The sequence below is a fragment of the Malaclemys terrapin genome, chromosome 6 (genome assembly GCF_027887155.1).
Source record: "Malaclemys terrapin pileata isolate rMalTer1 chromosome 6, rMalTer1.hap1, whole genome shotgun sequence".
NCBI classification, from domain to species: domain Eukaryota; kingdom Metazoa; phylum Chordata; order Testudines; family Emydidae; genus Malaclemys; species Malaclemys terrapin.
The window spans coordinates 121,826,122-121,841,886 of record NC_071510.1 but is presented as its reverse complement, the minus strand read 5'-3'; the positions used below and the strand labels follow the sequence as shown (position 1 = coordinate 121,841,886).

Genomic DNA, 15,765 nt, shown 5'->3' with positions numbered 1-15,765 from the left:
GAAGGAGAGGGTGCTAGAATGAAATGTAGCTCCCAAACCAACTACACACAAACTGCCTCGTACTGCCATATGGTGTCGAGCTGAGTCCTGACCTGGCCTAAGGGGTCGTGAAAGGGACTGCTAACTACTCTACCAGGTCTGAACCACCAGAGGGCTAATAGCTGAGGTTTGGCCAAAAATGGAAATGAAGTATTGTGAATCTCACCCTTTCACCTCCCAGGTTTCCAGCCAGCTGCTACAGACAGGCTGCACGTGGTTAGTCCAAAAGAGCAGCAGCTAAGATTATAGTGTCGCTGTTTACCCAACGGACCCCCCAAAATGCATTTTTCAGTGAAACAACAATCTGTCAAAAACAAAACAAAGATCACCCAATGCTATTTGCGAGTTCCTGGCTCCCAGACCTGTGTTCAGACTTTGCCTCCTTTGAAGCTCTAAGGACAGCTCCTCCTGTATTTGGGATTACCCTGGTGAAGTATATAAGGGCTACCTCTGTTAAGTGGATGGAAAATTTGGCCTTTAAGCTCCAGTGGGAGTTTTCCATGGATCAAGGTCTGTAAGGGATCTTTGGAATAAAACAAAAGTTTTAAAAACAACATCTGAAGCAGGACCTTAGTCCTAGAGTTGTCACCCACCAAGTCAGCTGTTAAATATGGCATGTCCCAGAGGCTACGTGGCACTTCTGAGATATCACACTAGCCTCTTCTCTCTGGAGGAAGACAGAATTCGAACCCATGGCTAGACCACAGTAGTAGTGTTTGGTCACCTTATTCTAAGCCCAAATGGACATTTACAATTGCTATGAAATCAATACACATGCCCCAAGTGTAATAAAAATGTAAAGACCCACTGAAAATTAGGCAGCTATTTATATTTATCCTAATGTCTGCCAAAGCTGTGTCCTTACAATATCTGTCGTCTTTAATATCCTCTTGAATGGGGAGTCTAAAACCATCAGGAAATGCAGTGTGATGGGTACCACACAGTGATCAAAGTGTTCATGAAGAACTATGTGTACAGAGGGCTAAATATCAGAATTGTTTTCAGACTCACTTCTGCAACAATCTTCCCCTGAAAGGACAGTACAGTGAAAACCTGCCGTGATAGTAAATATAAGGAGGAGGGGGAAACAGAATGGCTCACAGTAGTTAATTGGAACAATGATGTGCATGATATAGACGTGCAAAAAGTCTATCTTATTACATCGGCCAGGCTGGGCTGATGAATTGAAGAATGAGGAGAAATACTGACCAACACCAAGAACAACTCTGTTATCCTTCGGTACACGGAGTAACACTTTCCACCTCTAAATCATCAAGCTTGACTGCAGATCGGGTTAGTGGCGAAAGAGAACTGTTACTATCTGACCACCATTTGGTGGCCTATGTGAAATGAATCTCGGATTTCCATTCCAGTACATTCGAGGACTGTATCGGGGATCACTTTTTGTTCCAGAAAGTGGAGGACACAACCAGGGGGACAGCCATTTTAGACTCTGGATTCTAACCAACAAGCAGGAATTGGTAATGAATCGGAAGGTGGAAGGCTATTTGGCTGAATGGGATCACGAACGGATAGATTTCATGATTTTAAGAAAGGAAAGAGTGAGAGCAGCAGATAAAGGACAATGAACTTCAGAAAAAGCAGACTGCAATAAACTCAGAGAACTGGTAGGTCAGGTCCCATGGGAAGAAAATATACAGGAAAAAGAAGTTCGAGAGAGCTGGCAGTTCCTCAAGAAAACAACACTAAAGGCATAACTGCAAACTATTCCGATGAAAAGGAAAGATAGGAAGAATAGTAAGAGGCCAATATGGCACCATCAGGAGCTCTTTAATGACCTGAAAATCAAAAAGGAATCCTACAAAACATGGAAGCATGGACAAATTGCTAAGGAGGAGTACAAAAGAACAACACAAGCAAGTAGGAAAAAAAAATCAAAAAGGCTAAGGCATAAAATGAGTTATACCTACCAAGGGACAGAAAAGGCAATAAGAAGAGGTTCTATAAATACATTAGGAGCAAGAGAAAGATGAAGGAAAGTTTTCAGAGTAGCAACCATGTTAGTCTGTATCCGCAAAAAGAACAGGAGTACTTGTGGCACCTTAGAGACTAACAAATTTATTAGAGCATAAGCTTTCATGGACTACAGCCTACATCTTCGGATGCATAACATGGGCTGTAGTCCACGAAAGCTTATGCTCTAATAAATTTGTTTGTCTCTAAGGTGCCACAAGTACTCCTGTTCTTTTTATGAAGGAAAGTGTAGGTCCTCTACTTAGTGGGGAAGGAGAGCAAATAACTGATCATCTCAGAAAGAAAGCGGAGGGGTTTAATGCCTATTTTGCTTCAGGCTTCATCAAAAAGGTTAATAGTGACCAGATACATAACACAATATTAGCAACAAAGGGGAAGGAACGCAAGCCAAACTAGGGAAAGAACGGGTTAAAGAATATTTAGCCACGTTAGATGTATTCAAGTCAGCAGGGCCTGATGAAATTCATCCTAAGGTAAATGAGGGCATGTCTACACTACAAACTTAAGTCGACCTAACATAGGTCGATTTACAGCCACTGCAGTAATTACTGCAGTGGTTCACATCCACTACCCTCGTTCGGTCAGTGGTGCGCGTCCTCACCAGGAGCACTTCCACCGACTTAAAAGGACCGGTGTGGGGGGCTGAGAGCCCTGAGAGCTCCTGGCTCCCCGCTCCCTGAACTATCTTTGAAAACTCCTCAAGGATGGGTGTGATCCCAGGAGACTGGGGACAGGTCTATACTATGAACTTCTATCAGTATAACTATATGGCTCAGTGCTGTGAAAAATCCACACCCCTGAGAGAGGCAATTAGACCGACCTCACCCCCAATGTACACAGCGCTATGTCAACGGGAGAGTTTCTCCTGTCAAGGTAGCTACCGCCTCTTGCGGAGATGGATTAACTATGAGGATGGGAGAAGTTCTCCCATTGGCATAGTAGCATATTCTCTAAAGCGTCAACATAGAATCATAGAACTGGAAGGGACCTCGAGAGATCATCTAGTCCGGTCCCCTTCACCTGTGGCAGGACTAAGCATTATCTAGACCATTCCTGACAGGTGTTTGTCTAACCTGCTCTTAAAAGTCTCCAATGCTGGAGATTCCACAACCTCCCTAGGCAATTTATTCCAGTGCTTAACCACCCTGATAGTTAGGAAGTTTTTCCTAATGTCCAACCTAAACTTCCCTTGCTGCAATTTAAGACTATTGCTTCTTGTCCTATCCTCAGAGGTTAAGAAGAACAATTTTTCTTCCTCCTCCTTGAAACAACCATTTACATACTTGAAAACTGTTATGTCCCCTCTCAGTAGGGTGACCAGACAGCAAGTGTGAAAAATCGGAACGGGGATGGGGGGCGGGAGGGTAAAAGGAGCCTATATAAGAAAAAGACTAAAAAATCGGGACATCTGGTCATCCTACCTCTCAGTCATCTCTTTTTCAGACTAAACAAACCCATTTTTTTCCAATCTTTCCTCCTAAGTCATGTTTTCTAGACTTTTAATCATTTTTGTCGCTCTTCTCTGGAACATGCCCCGGAGAAGGGCAAACATAGTGCCTGTCTTTAAAAGGAGAAGCAAAGAGGACCTGGGGAATTACCAATCAGTCATCCTAACTTCCATAACAGGAAAGATACTGGGACAAATTATTGAACAATCTATTTGTAAACACCTGGAGATAATAGGGTTATAAGGAATAGCCAGAATGGATTTGTCAAGAAAAAAAAATCATGCCAGACCAACCCCATTTCCACAAATTGACTATGAGTCAACAATGTGATGCAGTTGGGAAAAAGGATATCATCATTCTGGGGTGTAATAACAGGCGTGTTGTATAGTATATAAGACATGGGAGGTAATTGTCCTGCTCTACTCCCCACTGGTGAGGCCTCAGCTGGAGTACTGTGTCCAATTCCGGGCACCGCGCTTTAGGAAAGATGTGGACAAATTTGAGATATTCCAGACGAGAGCAACAAAAATGATAAAAGGTTTAGAAAACCTGACCAATGAGGAAAGTTAAAACAAAAACTGAGCATGTTTAGTCTTGAGAAAAGAAGACTGTGTGGGGACCGGACAAGAATCTTGAAATCTGTTAAGGGCTGTTATAAAGAGGATGGTGATCAATTGTCCTCCATGTCCACTGAAGATATGAGAAGAAATAATGGGCTTTAATCTGCAGCAAGGGAGATTTAGGTTAGATATCAGGAAAAACTTTCTAACTATCAGGGTAGTGAAGCTCTGGACTAGGTTTCCAAGGGAGGTTGTGGAAGCCCCATCACTGGAGGTTTTTAAGAACAGGCTGGACAAACGCCTGTCAGGGATGGTGTAATGATACTTGGTCCTGCCTCTATGCAGGTGGCTGAACTAGATGACCTTTCAAGTTTCCTTCCAGACCTACATTTCTAGGATTCTAGGATTTCCAGTGGGCACGTGTCCCCATCACTAAAAGGCACCAGTTGGCAATTTCTCTGGCAGTCTCAGCACTAGGTCCGAGGACTGACTGGACCATGGATTCATAGATTCAAGGACTGGAAGGGACCTCGAGAGGTCATCGAGTCCAGTCCCCTGCCCACATGGCAGGACCAAATACTGTCTAGACCATCCCTGATAGACATTTATCTAACCTACTCTTAAATATCTCCAGAGATGGAGATTCCACAACCTCCCTAGGCAATTTATTCCAGTGTTTAACCACCCTGACAGTTAGGAACTTTTTTTTAATGTCCAACCTAGTCCTCCCTTGCTGCAGTTTAAGCCCATTGCTTCTTGTTCTATCCTTAGAGGCTAAGGTGAACAAGTTTTCTCCCTCCTCCTTATGACACCCTTTTAGATACCTGAAAACTGCTATTATGTCCCCTCTCAGTCTTCTCTTTTCCAAACTAAACAAACCCAATTCTTTCAGCCTTCCTTCATAGGTCATGTTCTCAAGACCTTTAATCATTCTTGTTGCTCTTCTCTGGACCCTTTCCAATTTCTCCACATCTTTCTTGAAATGCGGTGCCCAGAACTGGACACAATACTCCAGCTGAGGCCTAACCAGAGCAGAGTAGAGCAGAAGAATGACTTCTCGTGTCTTGCTCACAACACACCTGTTAATACATCCCAGAATCATGTTTGCTTTTTTTGCAACAGCATCACACTGTTGACTCATATTTAGCTTGTGGTCCACTATAACCCCTAGATCCCTTTCTGACGTACTCCTTCCTAGACAGTCTCTTCCCATTCTGTATGTGTGAAACTGATTGTTCCTTCCTAAGTGGAGCACTTTACATTTGTCTTTGTTAAACTTCATCCTGTTTATCTCAGACCATTTCTCCAATTTGTCCAGATCATTTTGAATTATGACCCTGTCCTCCAAAGCAGTTGCAATCCCTCCCAGTTTGGTATCATCCGCAAACTTAATAAGCGTACTTTCTATGCCAATATCTAAGTTGTTAATGAAGATATTGAACAGAGCCGGTCCCAAAACAGACCCCTATGGAACCCCACTCGTTATGCCTTTCCAGCAGGATTGGGAACCATTAATAACAACTCTCTGAGTACGGTTATCCAGCCAGTTATGCACCCACCTTATAGTAGCCCCATCTAAATTGTATTTGCCTAGTTTATCGATAAGAATATCATGCAAGACCGTATCAAATGCCTTACTAAAGTCTAGGTATACCACATCCACGGCTTCTCCCTTATCCACAAGACTCGTTATCCTATCAAAGAAAGCTATCAGATTGGTTTGACATGATTTGTTCTTTACAAATCCATGCTGGCTGTTCTCTATCACCTTACCACCTTCCAAGTGTTTGTATATGATTTCCTTAATTACTTGCTCCATTATCTTCCCTGGCACAGAAGTTAAACTAACTGGTCTGTAGTTTCCTGGGTTGTTTTTATTTCCCTTTTTATAGATGGGCACTATATTTGCCCTTTTCCAATCTTCTGGAATCTCTCCCGTCTCCCATGATTTTCCAAAGATAATAGCTAGAGGCTCAGATACCTCCTCTATTAGCTCCTTGAGTATTCTAGGATGCATTTCATCAGGCCCTGGTGACTTGCAGGCATCCAACTTTTCTAAGTGATTTTTAACTTGTTCTTTTTTTATTTTATCCGCTAAACCTACCCCCTTCCCATTAGCATTCACTATGTTAGGCATTCCTTCAGACTTCTCGGTGAAGACCGAAACAAAGAAGTCATTAAGCATCTCTGCCATTTCCAAGTTTCCTGTTACTGTTTCTCCCTCTTCACTGAGCAGTGGGCCTACTCTGTCTTTGGTCTTCCTCTTGCTTCTAATGTATTGATAAAAAGTCTTCTTGTTTCCCTTTATTCCTGTAGCTAGTTTGAGCTCATTTTGTGCCTTTGCCTTTCTAATCTTGCCCCTGCATTCCTGTGTTGTTTGCCTATATTCATCCTTTGTAATCTGTCCTAGTTTCCATTTTTTATAGGACTCCTTTTTATTTTTTAGATCATGCAAGATCTCGTGGTTAAGCCAAGGTGGTCTTTTGCCACATTTTCTATCTTTCCTAACCAGCGGAATAGCTTGCTTTTGGGCCCTTAATAGTGTCCCTTTGAAAAACTGCCAACTCTCCTGTTGTTTTTCCCCTCAGTCTTGATTCCCATGGGACCTTACCTATCAGCTCTCTGAGCTTACCAAAATCTGCCTTCCTGAAATCCATTGTCTCTATTTTGCTGTACTCCCTTCTACCCTTCCTTAGAATTGCAAACTCTATGGTTTCATGATCCCTTTCACCCAAGCTGCCTTCTACTTTCAAATTCTCAACGAGTTCCTCCCTATTTGTTAAAATCAAGTCTAGAACAGCTTCCCCCCCCCCAGTAGCTTTTTCAACCTTCTGAAATAAAAAGTTGTCTGCAATGCAGTCCAAGAATTTGTTGGATAGTCTGTGCCCCGCTGTGTTATTTTCCCAACATATATCCGGACAGTTGAAGTCCCCCATCACCACCAAATCTTGGGCTTTGGATGATTTTGTTAGTTGTTTAAAGAAAGCCTCATCCACCCCTTCCACCTGGTTAGGTGGCCTGTAGTAGACTCCTAGCATGACGTCACCCTTGGAATGGAGGCTGAACTAATTCTTATTCCATAGATGTGGTCCTTCCAGGTCAGGTTTGAAACCTATTAATGGGTTGAGAAAGCTCGTCTTGTAACTCGACTGTACTTGTGCATAACTAGCGGAGTTTGGTCTCCAGGGCTGCCCATATACCACCTTTTGCCAACACTCTATTTGTGTTAAATTATAATCTCATCTTCTGTAGCCATTTAATCCTAGAAGATCAAAATGCCTATTTAAGCCTCACACCTCAGGGAGGGCGGTGTTAGACCCATCTTCTAGATGATGAAACTGAGACAAGAAAGATTTACGTGATTTACCCAAGGTCACACCACAAGTAAGTGTCAGGAACAGAAACAAAAAGACCTAATTTGGTCCCTTGCTTTAAGCACTAGACCATGCTGCTTCTCCTGCACATTCGAGCACAATGACACAGAGATGCATGATGCCAAAAAGTGCTTGCTGAATAGTCTGTAAAAAAAAAAAATGCTGTTCCACAAAGTGCATGTATACTTTGAAATACAACCTTAAGGGCATCTAATTCAGCAAACATAAGACCAATAACCCCAGTGTAGTTGAGTAAAGGGTGCTCCAGGCAGAGGTACCAACACCCACCCCGAAAGATTTTAAGGAAAAATAAAAAAAATCTCTATTGGCACTATTCCAATTTTTTTTTTTTTTTTTTTAACTGAAACAGTTAAAAATTGGCCCTAAAATTTTCCCGATTGTCAATTAGAAAGTCATGAGAGGCCCTGGAAAATAAAGAGCAACCATTCCGAAGCAATCTGGGAGTCACACACCTCCAGTTTATGGGAACACACATGCCAGGGGTCAGAGATTCCGTCACGTCAGTCAACAACACAATAACGGCCATAAATCCAGATTACATGTTCAAAGTACTCCTGAGCTGCTGGCGTAAGAAACATTTTTCATTTGTTTTGGTGGATCGACGTTGAAATACTTCACAAAGCCACAGGGCAAGACTATAGTGAGAATAGTTGCAAGTAGACTTTTTTGCCCCCTCTCCCTTCCAATGTTTTCCATAAAATGCCAGCTGCCTAACTGGCCTAACCTGAGAGGAAGGATGGTCTAGAGGTTAGGGCATCATGCCAAGACCTGGGTTCAATTCCTTGCTCCACCACTTGCTTCCTGTGGGACCCTGAGAAGTCGCCTCCGTTCCCCATAGGGAACATGTAAAATAGAGAAAACAGTCCCTCCTCGCTTCACAAGAGTGTTGGGGGCCTACACACATTGAAGAGTCATAGATTCCCAGGCCAGAAGGAACCACTGTGACAATCTAGTCTGACCTCCTGTGTAACACAGGCGCTCGAACTACCCCCAAAATACTTCCTAGAGCAGATCTCTTAGGAAAAAACATCCAATGATCACTGTAGTATCTGAGCACCTCACAACGGTGGGTATCATAGGTTGAACTCCCCATGCCCAGAAAAACCTTCCACTGACTTCAATGGGAGTTACAGGCATGTAATGGCTGCAGAATTGAACACGAGGCTTGGGAACTGACATTAAATTTGATTGGCACAGGATTTCAAGCACAATACACACATAGGGTGATCAGATAGCAAGTGTAAAAATATCAGGACAGGGAGGTGGGGGCTAATAGGCACCTATATAAGACAAAGCCCCAAATATCGGGACTGACCCTATAAATTCAAGACATCTGGTCACCCACGGCATCAGCCTCGTACCAGAGGCAGCATAAAAATGCGTGTTCCATATAGTTCAACATGAAAGATGTTTACATCGTCTGTGGACAGTGAAAGACAGAAAAACCAGATGTGGAACAGCAGATCAAAATATTACCAACCCATTTCCTAGTCATGACTAACTAGGCGTTTAGAGAAAGCTCTGTACCTTTCCTTCAGAAAGTCTTCAAATTCCTTGCAGTTCTTCCTGCCATCATTCAGATGTTGAATGATGCTGTCGTAGCCAACTGTGCTCGTTAAATCGGTACTCTACAAGCACAAATAAAAAACACGTCACATGGGCATCAAGACAGATCATTGTCAATATCACCACCTCCACTTGGAGTTTAAGATGCTCACAGTTTAGCCGTTTCTAATACTTAAGTTTCCTTTCCAACATTTTTTCTCCTGTGTCTGAAGAATATATAAAATGAGATCCCTTCATTCTGGACTGGAGAAGGTCTCAGTTTGAGAAAACCTAGGACAATGGATCTATACTGGCTTTCAGGAAAACGTAACAGCCAGGCTTAAATACTACAGAGATCTAGTGCAGAGTCTTGCACAATGGGGCCCTGATCTTGACTGAGATTTGTAGGCGCCCCTGGAGTATAAATCATAGAAACATTCTCAACTCACAAAAGGTGAAACCTCTAATTATCTAAGGTAATTATATGGCCACCATCACATTCCTATCTCAGTGCCTCATGCTCTTCAATGTATATGCCCTCACAGGACCCCGGTAAAGGAAAGCAGTGCTATTACACCCCTTTTACATACAGGGACCGGAGGCTCAGGCAGATTAAGGAACTTGCCCAAGGTCACACAAAAAGTTTGTGGCAGAGCAAGCATCAAACCAGACTTTCCCATGGCCCAGGCAGAAGCGCCGCCAACTTTTTTGCCCCCCTGGGCGGCGGAAGGTCCTGCCCCGAAATCCCCCCTCCCCGCAAACACACACACACACAGAGGCGGGGAAGGTCCCGCCGGCAACCGCGGTGGTATTTCGGCACCCCCCAAATCGTAGTGCCCTAGGCGACCACCTAGGTCGCCTAATGGGTTGCGCTGGCCGTGGGCCCAGGTTAGTGTTTTAAGCACCAAACTGTCCTTCCTCTATATAAGAAGCCTGGAGCAGATGCCGCAAGCCACATCTGAATGGAAGATGTCCCCAGCTGAAAGAATAGCTCTGTGTTGTGTGCGTGAGAGTTTAACCTGGTTGAGAAGAGTCAAACATATGGGCAGAGAGCATATCGACACAAGCGGTAGGAAAAGGAAGCAGTGGTAGGGATGAGTACGCAGCTTGCAGAAAGGAACTGGAAGCCACAGTCAAACAGATAACAGGAAGCCTAAGTGAAAAGAGGAATAATGTCAGGACTAAGATTCAGGAAATGGTTCAAAACCAAGATGGTCAGAGATCACTGGAGGGGAAGGGGATTTCTAGAGGGTTTGTACACAAGTGCAAGAGGCAGGACAGAGAAATAGGAGAAGTTGCAGCAGCGCTGGATTTCAGCACTGCAGACTTAACCACTGCATGTCAAGGAAGTGAAAGTCGGTGGATAGAGAGCGAGGAATTTCATGTGGATCTAGTGAACACTAGGGCTGAAACAGCAGGAGGGCCCAGGAGATTCTGTATGAGTTTAAAGTGGCCTGCAACCGAAGGTAGATCCCCAGCTGCCCTGTCCCGTGCCACCTACAGGCACACCTTGGAATGCAAATATCCCCTAACTGTGCCAGGCAACTGTAAGCGGACGCAAAAGGGAGAACCTTAATGGGTGAGATTTCAACACGGTCCTGGCTAGCCAAGTGCTAAGACTGCACAGTGCCTATGGCCAGCACCGGTGGGGACGAAGCAGGTTTATAAGCCTGTGGTTGCACACCCGGATGGCATAGCATAGTGCAGCAAGAACTCTGCCTCTGGTTCCCTCCGAGTCTTTTGCTGTCCCACCCTGCCTCCAACACCTTCCGGGCTGAGGCGAGTTACCCTCCAGCTAGATCATGTAACAGTTCCATCCCTCCCCAGATACCCAAAGGCTAAAATAATCACAAAGAAACCTATGTTTTTCCCTTCACTGAGGGAGGCCCCGATGGGCAGCAGCCTTCCCCGGTTCCTGGCCCCAGCCAGCCATCTCTCCCACAGTCAGAGTTCAAGATCTGCTCCCCATCCCAACCAGACAGCAACTGGACCAGGCTCTCTCTTTTTAGCTCCTCTCTCAAAGCCTGACACCTTGAGGTGGTGTAGGGTGGGACTGCCTGGGCCCCGAGCAGCCCATTAACCTTTCCTGACTTGTCTGGGGTTTGTACACCCCATCACAAAGCCATTTTACAAAAGCATGCTTTTATAAGACCCTATAGACAGGTTTCTACCCAGTCGATTCTGGCCAGTAAAATAGCATTTGCATCCAGCTAGCAAAAATCATGCAAAAGCAGATGGAGCCTAGATTAAGGACACAAGCCCAGCCATACTGGGTCAGATCAATGGTTCATCTAGCCCAGTAGCCTATCTTCTGACAGCAGTCAGTATCAGACTTCAGGGGGAGTGTACAGATCAGGGCAGCTAGAGTGATCCACCCATGTTCCCATCCTGGCTTCTGGCTCTTACAGGTTTAGGGTCACCTCAAGCATGGGGTTGTGTCTCTGACCATCTTAACTAATAGCCATTGATGGAACTCCAGGAACTTACCTCATTCTTTTTTGAGACTAGTTATACTTTTGACCATCACAACATCCCATGGCAATGAGTTCCACAGGTTAGCAGTACATTGTGTGAAGAATTTCCTGATTTTGTATTAAATCTGCTGGATGCTAATTTCATTGGGTGACCCCTGGTTTTTGTATTGTGGAAAAGGGTAAATAACACTTCCCTATTGACTTTCTCCACACCATTCATGATTTTATAGACCTCCCTCATATCCCTTCTCTGTCGTCTCTTTTCTAAGCTGAACAGCCCTAATCTTTTTAGTCTCTCCCTGTATGGAAGCTGCAACGTCCCCTTGATCACCTTCGTTACCCTTCTCTGAACCTTTTCCCGTTCCAATATGTATTAGACTGGGGGGCAGCACTTAGGGGGTCCCATGCAACAATCTGAAAGTTCCGATCCCAGAAATCTCCCTCCCAAGTGTATATTTACAGGGGAGGTACAAGAGAAGGGGCAGGGAAGAGGAACAAAGGGAGCTAAGCGCCTTCTGACCTCACCTGGAGAGCCCAGGCCCGGTACTAGGTAGGCCTCAGCAAAGGACAGGGGATGCTTTAGATCAACATGGCCATGAGCATGCGCCAGCAGAGTGAGTCCAGCACTTACTCAGGCCTACTCTTCCCCACAGAGCAATTCTGGCTATTCCTCTACAGACTCCTGCTTCTGCTTGGCTTCTCCTCACTCCACCCTACCCCCCCCCCCCAACATAGCCAGTGGCTTAAAAAATATTGTCTGTTTCCTTCTGCTCCCGTCGGTCTGTCTTTATCTGTTGCCTCTCGCCTTCTACTTAAGATTGTAAACCCACTGGGAGCAGAGACTGTCTTCTTGTTCTGGTCTGTGATTAGGGCTTCCAGACATTATGGTAATACAAACCAATAATACATACGTACACCCACACCTACCCCCCACCCACGCTGTTTAATACAGATGCTCTTTTGTACAACCCTAATGGAGGTGAAATAGTCTCCATATACTCTGGAGCCAGTTTTCAGTCAGATACATCCTCTGCCAGCCACCCTTTCTCCAGGTTCTGGAAAGCAGTTCTCCCTCCAGCACTCTACCGCACTGCCCAAGCCAGCACATCACTGTGCATCAAGCACGCCAGTCAGCCAGTACTTTCAGCGTTCAAAATCGTAGACGTTAGAGATGGCAACGCCCCACTAGATTATCCAACCCATCTCCCTGCCGCTAAAGATTTGCTCTCTCGAGCACATTGTCTTGTGCTTTGTCCAGTCATTAGCAGTCCCAGAGCTTCCACCACTACCTTTTGGAGACACCATTTCACACCCTAAAAGACCACACTCTCGAAAGCCAGGGGAGTCAGCCTTGGAGTTGTTTGGGAATTTTCCAGTGAAACAGATTTGTGTTGGAAAACGTTGATTTTAAATGAGTACAAGCAACGAGGCATAGAAATCAGAAATGGTTACAAGGAAAATAAAGATAAGACATTTATGAATACCTGACAAACTGTGTTAGATTCAAGCCAAGTTTCTCACCACATACTTTCAGCAGTCCTACTGACCAAACCCTGTAGGTCAGGACCCCTCCCCATATTGTCCAATGAATGCTTTCTTTGTCCTTTCAGATGCAGTGAATGTGATGGGCAGAGAGAAAGAGAGAAAAAGGGGTCCCTTGGGGTGTTTTATCCGTCCTTTTTATAGTTTCAGTCCCCCTCTTGAAAACATTTCCAGATGTGCACTAGGAGACAGAGTCTATGTGGAAGGATATTCCCTGCTGGCTTTTCCTCACCTGTTTGAGCTTTTTTTTGTTTCCTTTCCTGCTTGATGGCTGCGTTTACTGCTTACATGCAAGTTAAGCAGAGTACACATTTCGTTGTTTAGGACAGACCTGTTTGTCAACCTTAGTTTGGGCAGGGCTGTGGGGGTTGGCACATGTGTTAATAACATTGTACAGGGAATCTTATAACTTCACATACAATGTTGCCACATACATTTTACCATGACAATATTGATCAACAAATTATGAGCTTTCAGGTGATACCTTCCAAGGCGTACATTGTACAAAGATTATTACAATGGTGTAGGGTGTGAATACAGAGGTGTATTCTGTCCCACTGACCAACGAGGAAAGGTTAAAAAAACTGGGCATGTGTAGTCTTGAGGAAAGAAGACTGAGGGTAGACCTGAGAAGACTCTTCAAACATGTTAAGGGCTGTTATAAATGGGATGGTGATCAATCGTCCTCCAAGTCCACTGAAGATAGAAGAAGAAATAATGGGCTTAATCTGCAGCAGGGGAGTTTTAGGTTAGATATTAGGAAAAACTTGAATTATAAGGATAGTTTAAGCATTGGAATGGACTTCCAGGGGCCATAGTGGAATTTCCATCATTGTTTAATCTGTTCTTAAAAACCTCCAAACTCAAAAGGGGAACTTCCAGTTGTGAAGAATCGCCACTTCTGCAAGTGATTGCTCCAGCTTCCATCACAGACACTCAAAGTTGCAAAGTCAGGGCGGATTTCATTGGAACTGTGTGGCGGTAAAACTGTGTGGTGTATCTAAATAGATTTCAGTAGAATGTCAGGCAGGAACAGAAAAATAGCAAAGGCACGACATTAAAAACACATTAACATTCACAAAAATATATTTGTTATATCCTTGGGGGCAACAGTTTTAGGAAGAATCACTGGAGACACAGAGAGCTGTAAACCTTGTAGCAGCCATTTATTTCCACACACAGAACTAACCAACAGCCAGCCAAGCTGGCTGGGTTATCCCCTAATAATCTAACTCAGTTGCCATAGTAATACAAGGTTCTATTACCACGACAACCAAATACACAACAATATTTTTTCACAATGACCATTATTTAAAAATTGAAAACGTTTTCTGGGTTGTTGTTTTTAAAAGAGGGATTGTGGTCTGCAGCTTCATTTGGGAATAAGTTCTTCTCTTCAGCCTTTTATCCCACTCCTGCGTACCAGCAGGATGTCACAGTCAGGATTGCTACACCTTTTATCATTTTTGTTGCTCTCCTCTGAACTCTCTCCAATTTGTCCTCATCTTTCCTAAAGTATGGTGCCCACAACGGGACACAGCTGAGGCCTTACCAGTACCGAATACAGGGGAACAATCACCTACTGTGTCCTACATATGACACTCCTGTTAGTACACCCCAACATATTAGCTTTTTTTGCAACTGCATCACACTGTTGACTCATAGTCAATTTGTGATCCACTATAGCCCCCGATCCTTTTCAGCAGAACTGCCAACTAGCCAGTTATTCCTCATTTGTCGCTGTGCATTTGATTTTTCCTTCCTATGTGTAGTACTTCTCATTTATCTTTATTAAATTTCATCTTGTTGATTTCAGACCAATTCTCTAATTTGTTGAGGTCATTTTGAATTCCAATCCTGTCCCCCAAAGTGCATGAAACTCCTCTCAGCTGGGTGTCATCCGCAAATATTACAAGCATACTCTCCACTCCATTATCCACGTTGTTAATGAAAATATTGAATGGTACTGGACACAGGACAGACCCACTAGATACATACAACCCATCACAACGATCCAGATCAACATGCCCACAATTAGTTCCCAAGAAAGGCCCTGTGTGCCCACAAACACAAATCCATACACCTTCCCTTTTCATCTTGAGAGGCTGTTTGTGCTAGCGGTTAGCCCAAGGGGACTCAAAGGTTATAACAGATACTTGATTTGAGATACAGAACTTAAAGGCCCTGCATCAGGAGCCATTATTGCCACTACACACTAATAAAACATCACAATTGATGGTTTCATGCAAGACCTGGTTGAGTTTGGGTTCTAATCAAAGGTTAGTGAAGCCAAATTCCTCCTGATGTCTTGGGATGGACTCAGGCATGTAAGGGACATGCTGTGTGTGCTGACCAAAACTTAAGGCTGGAAACACTTTCACTGGCACATCATAAGGTCTATGCTACATACTGAAGGCAATTGGAATGCTGTGACAATTGAGATGGTAAGCTCCTGTAAGAGGATTGCAGGATATGACCAGCATACCCTGATTACACTGCCACTGGGGGCAGTCAGATAAAAGTCCGGTTTCGCTGGGGTAAATCCAGAGTAACTGTCGGCTTCCAGTGGCGTTATTCAGCTAACGCTAGGATACTGCTGCTACTGGCCTCGTTAATGCCAGCGAGCTCAGGAATCCTCATCATCTGCATCCGAGCTCCATTTGCCTCTCCTGTTCGGGGATCTGGGCAATCGCTTTTCGGAGCCCCATGGGTTGAGCTCTCCTGTTGTGTAAAATCTCCTCTGCAGAGAAGGATTTGCTACGGCAAG

General features: G+C 44.3%; 1 protein-coding gene across 1 annotated transcript in view; it reads right to left on the bottom strand.

Moving 5' to 3' along the window:
* PSTPIP2 (proline-serine-threonine phosphatase interacting protein 2) overlaps positions 1-15,765 on the bottom strand; it is a 59,772-nt gene that overhangs the window by 27,920 nt on the left and 16,087 nt on the right. Inside the window, exon 2 of the mRNA XM_054031222.1 lies at positions 8,965-9,065. Coding sequence (XP_053887197.1) covers positions 8,965-9,065 — 101 coding nt within the window. The remainder of the gene's footprint in view (positions 1-8,964; positions 9,066-15,765) is intronic.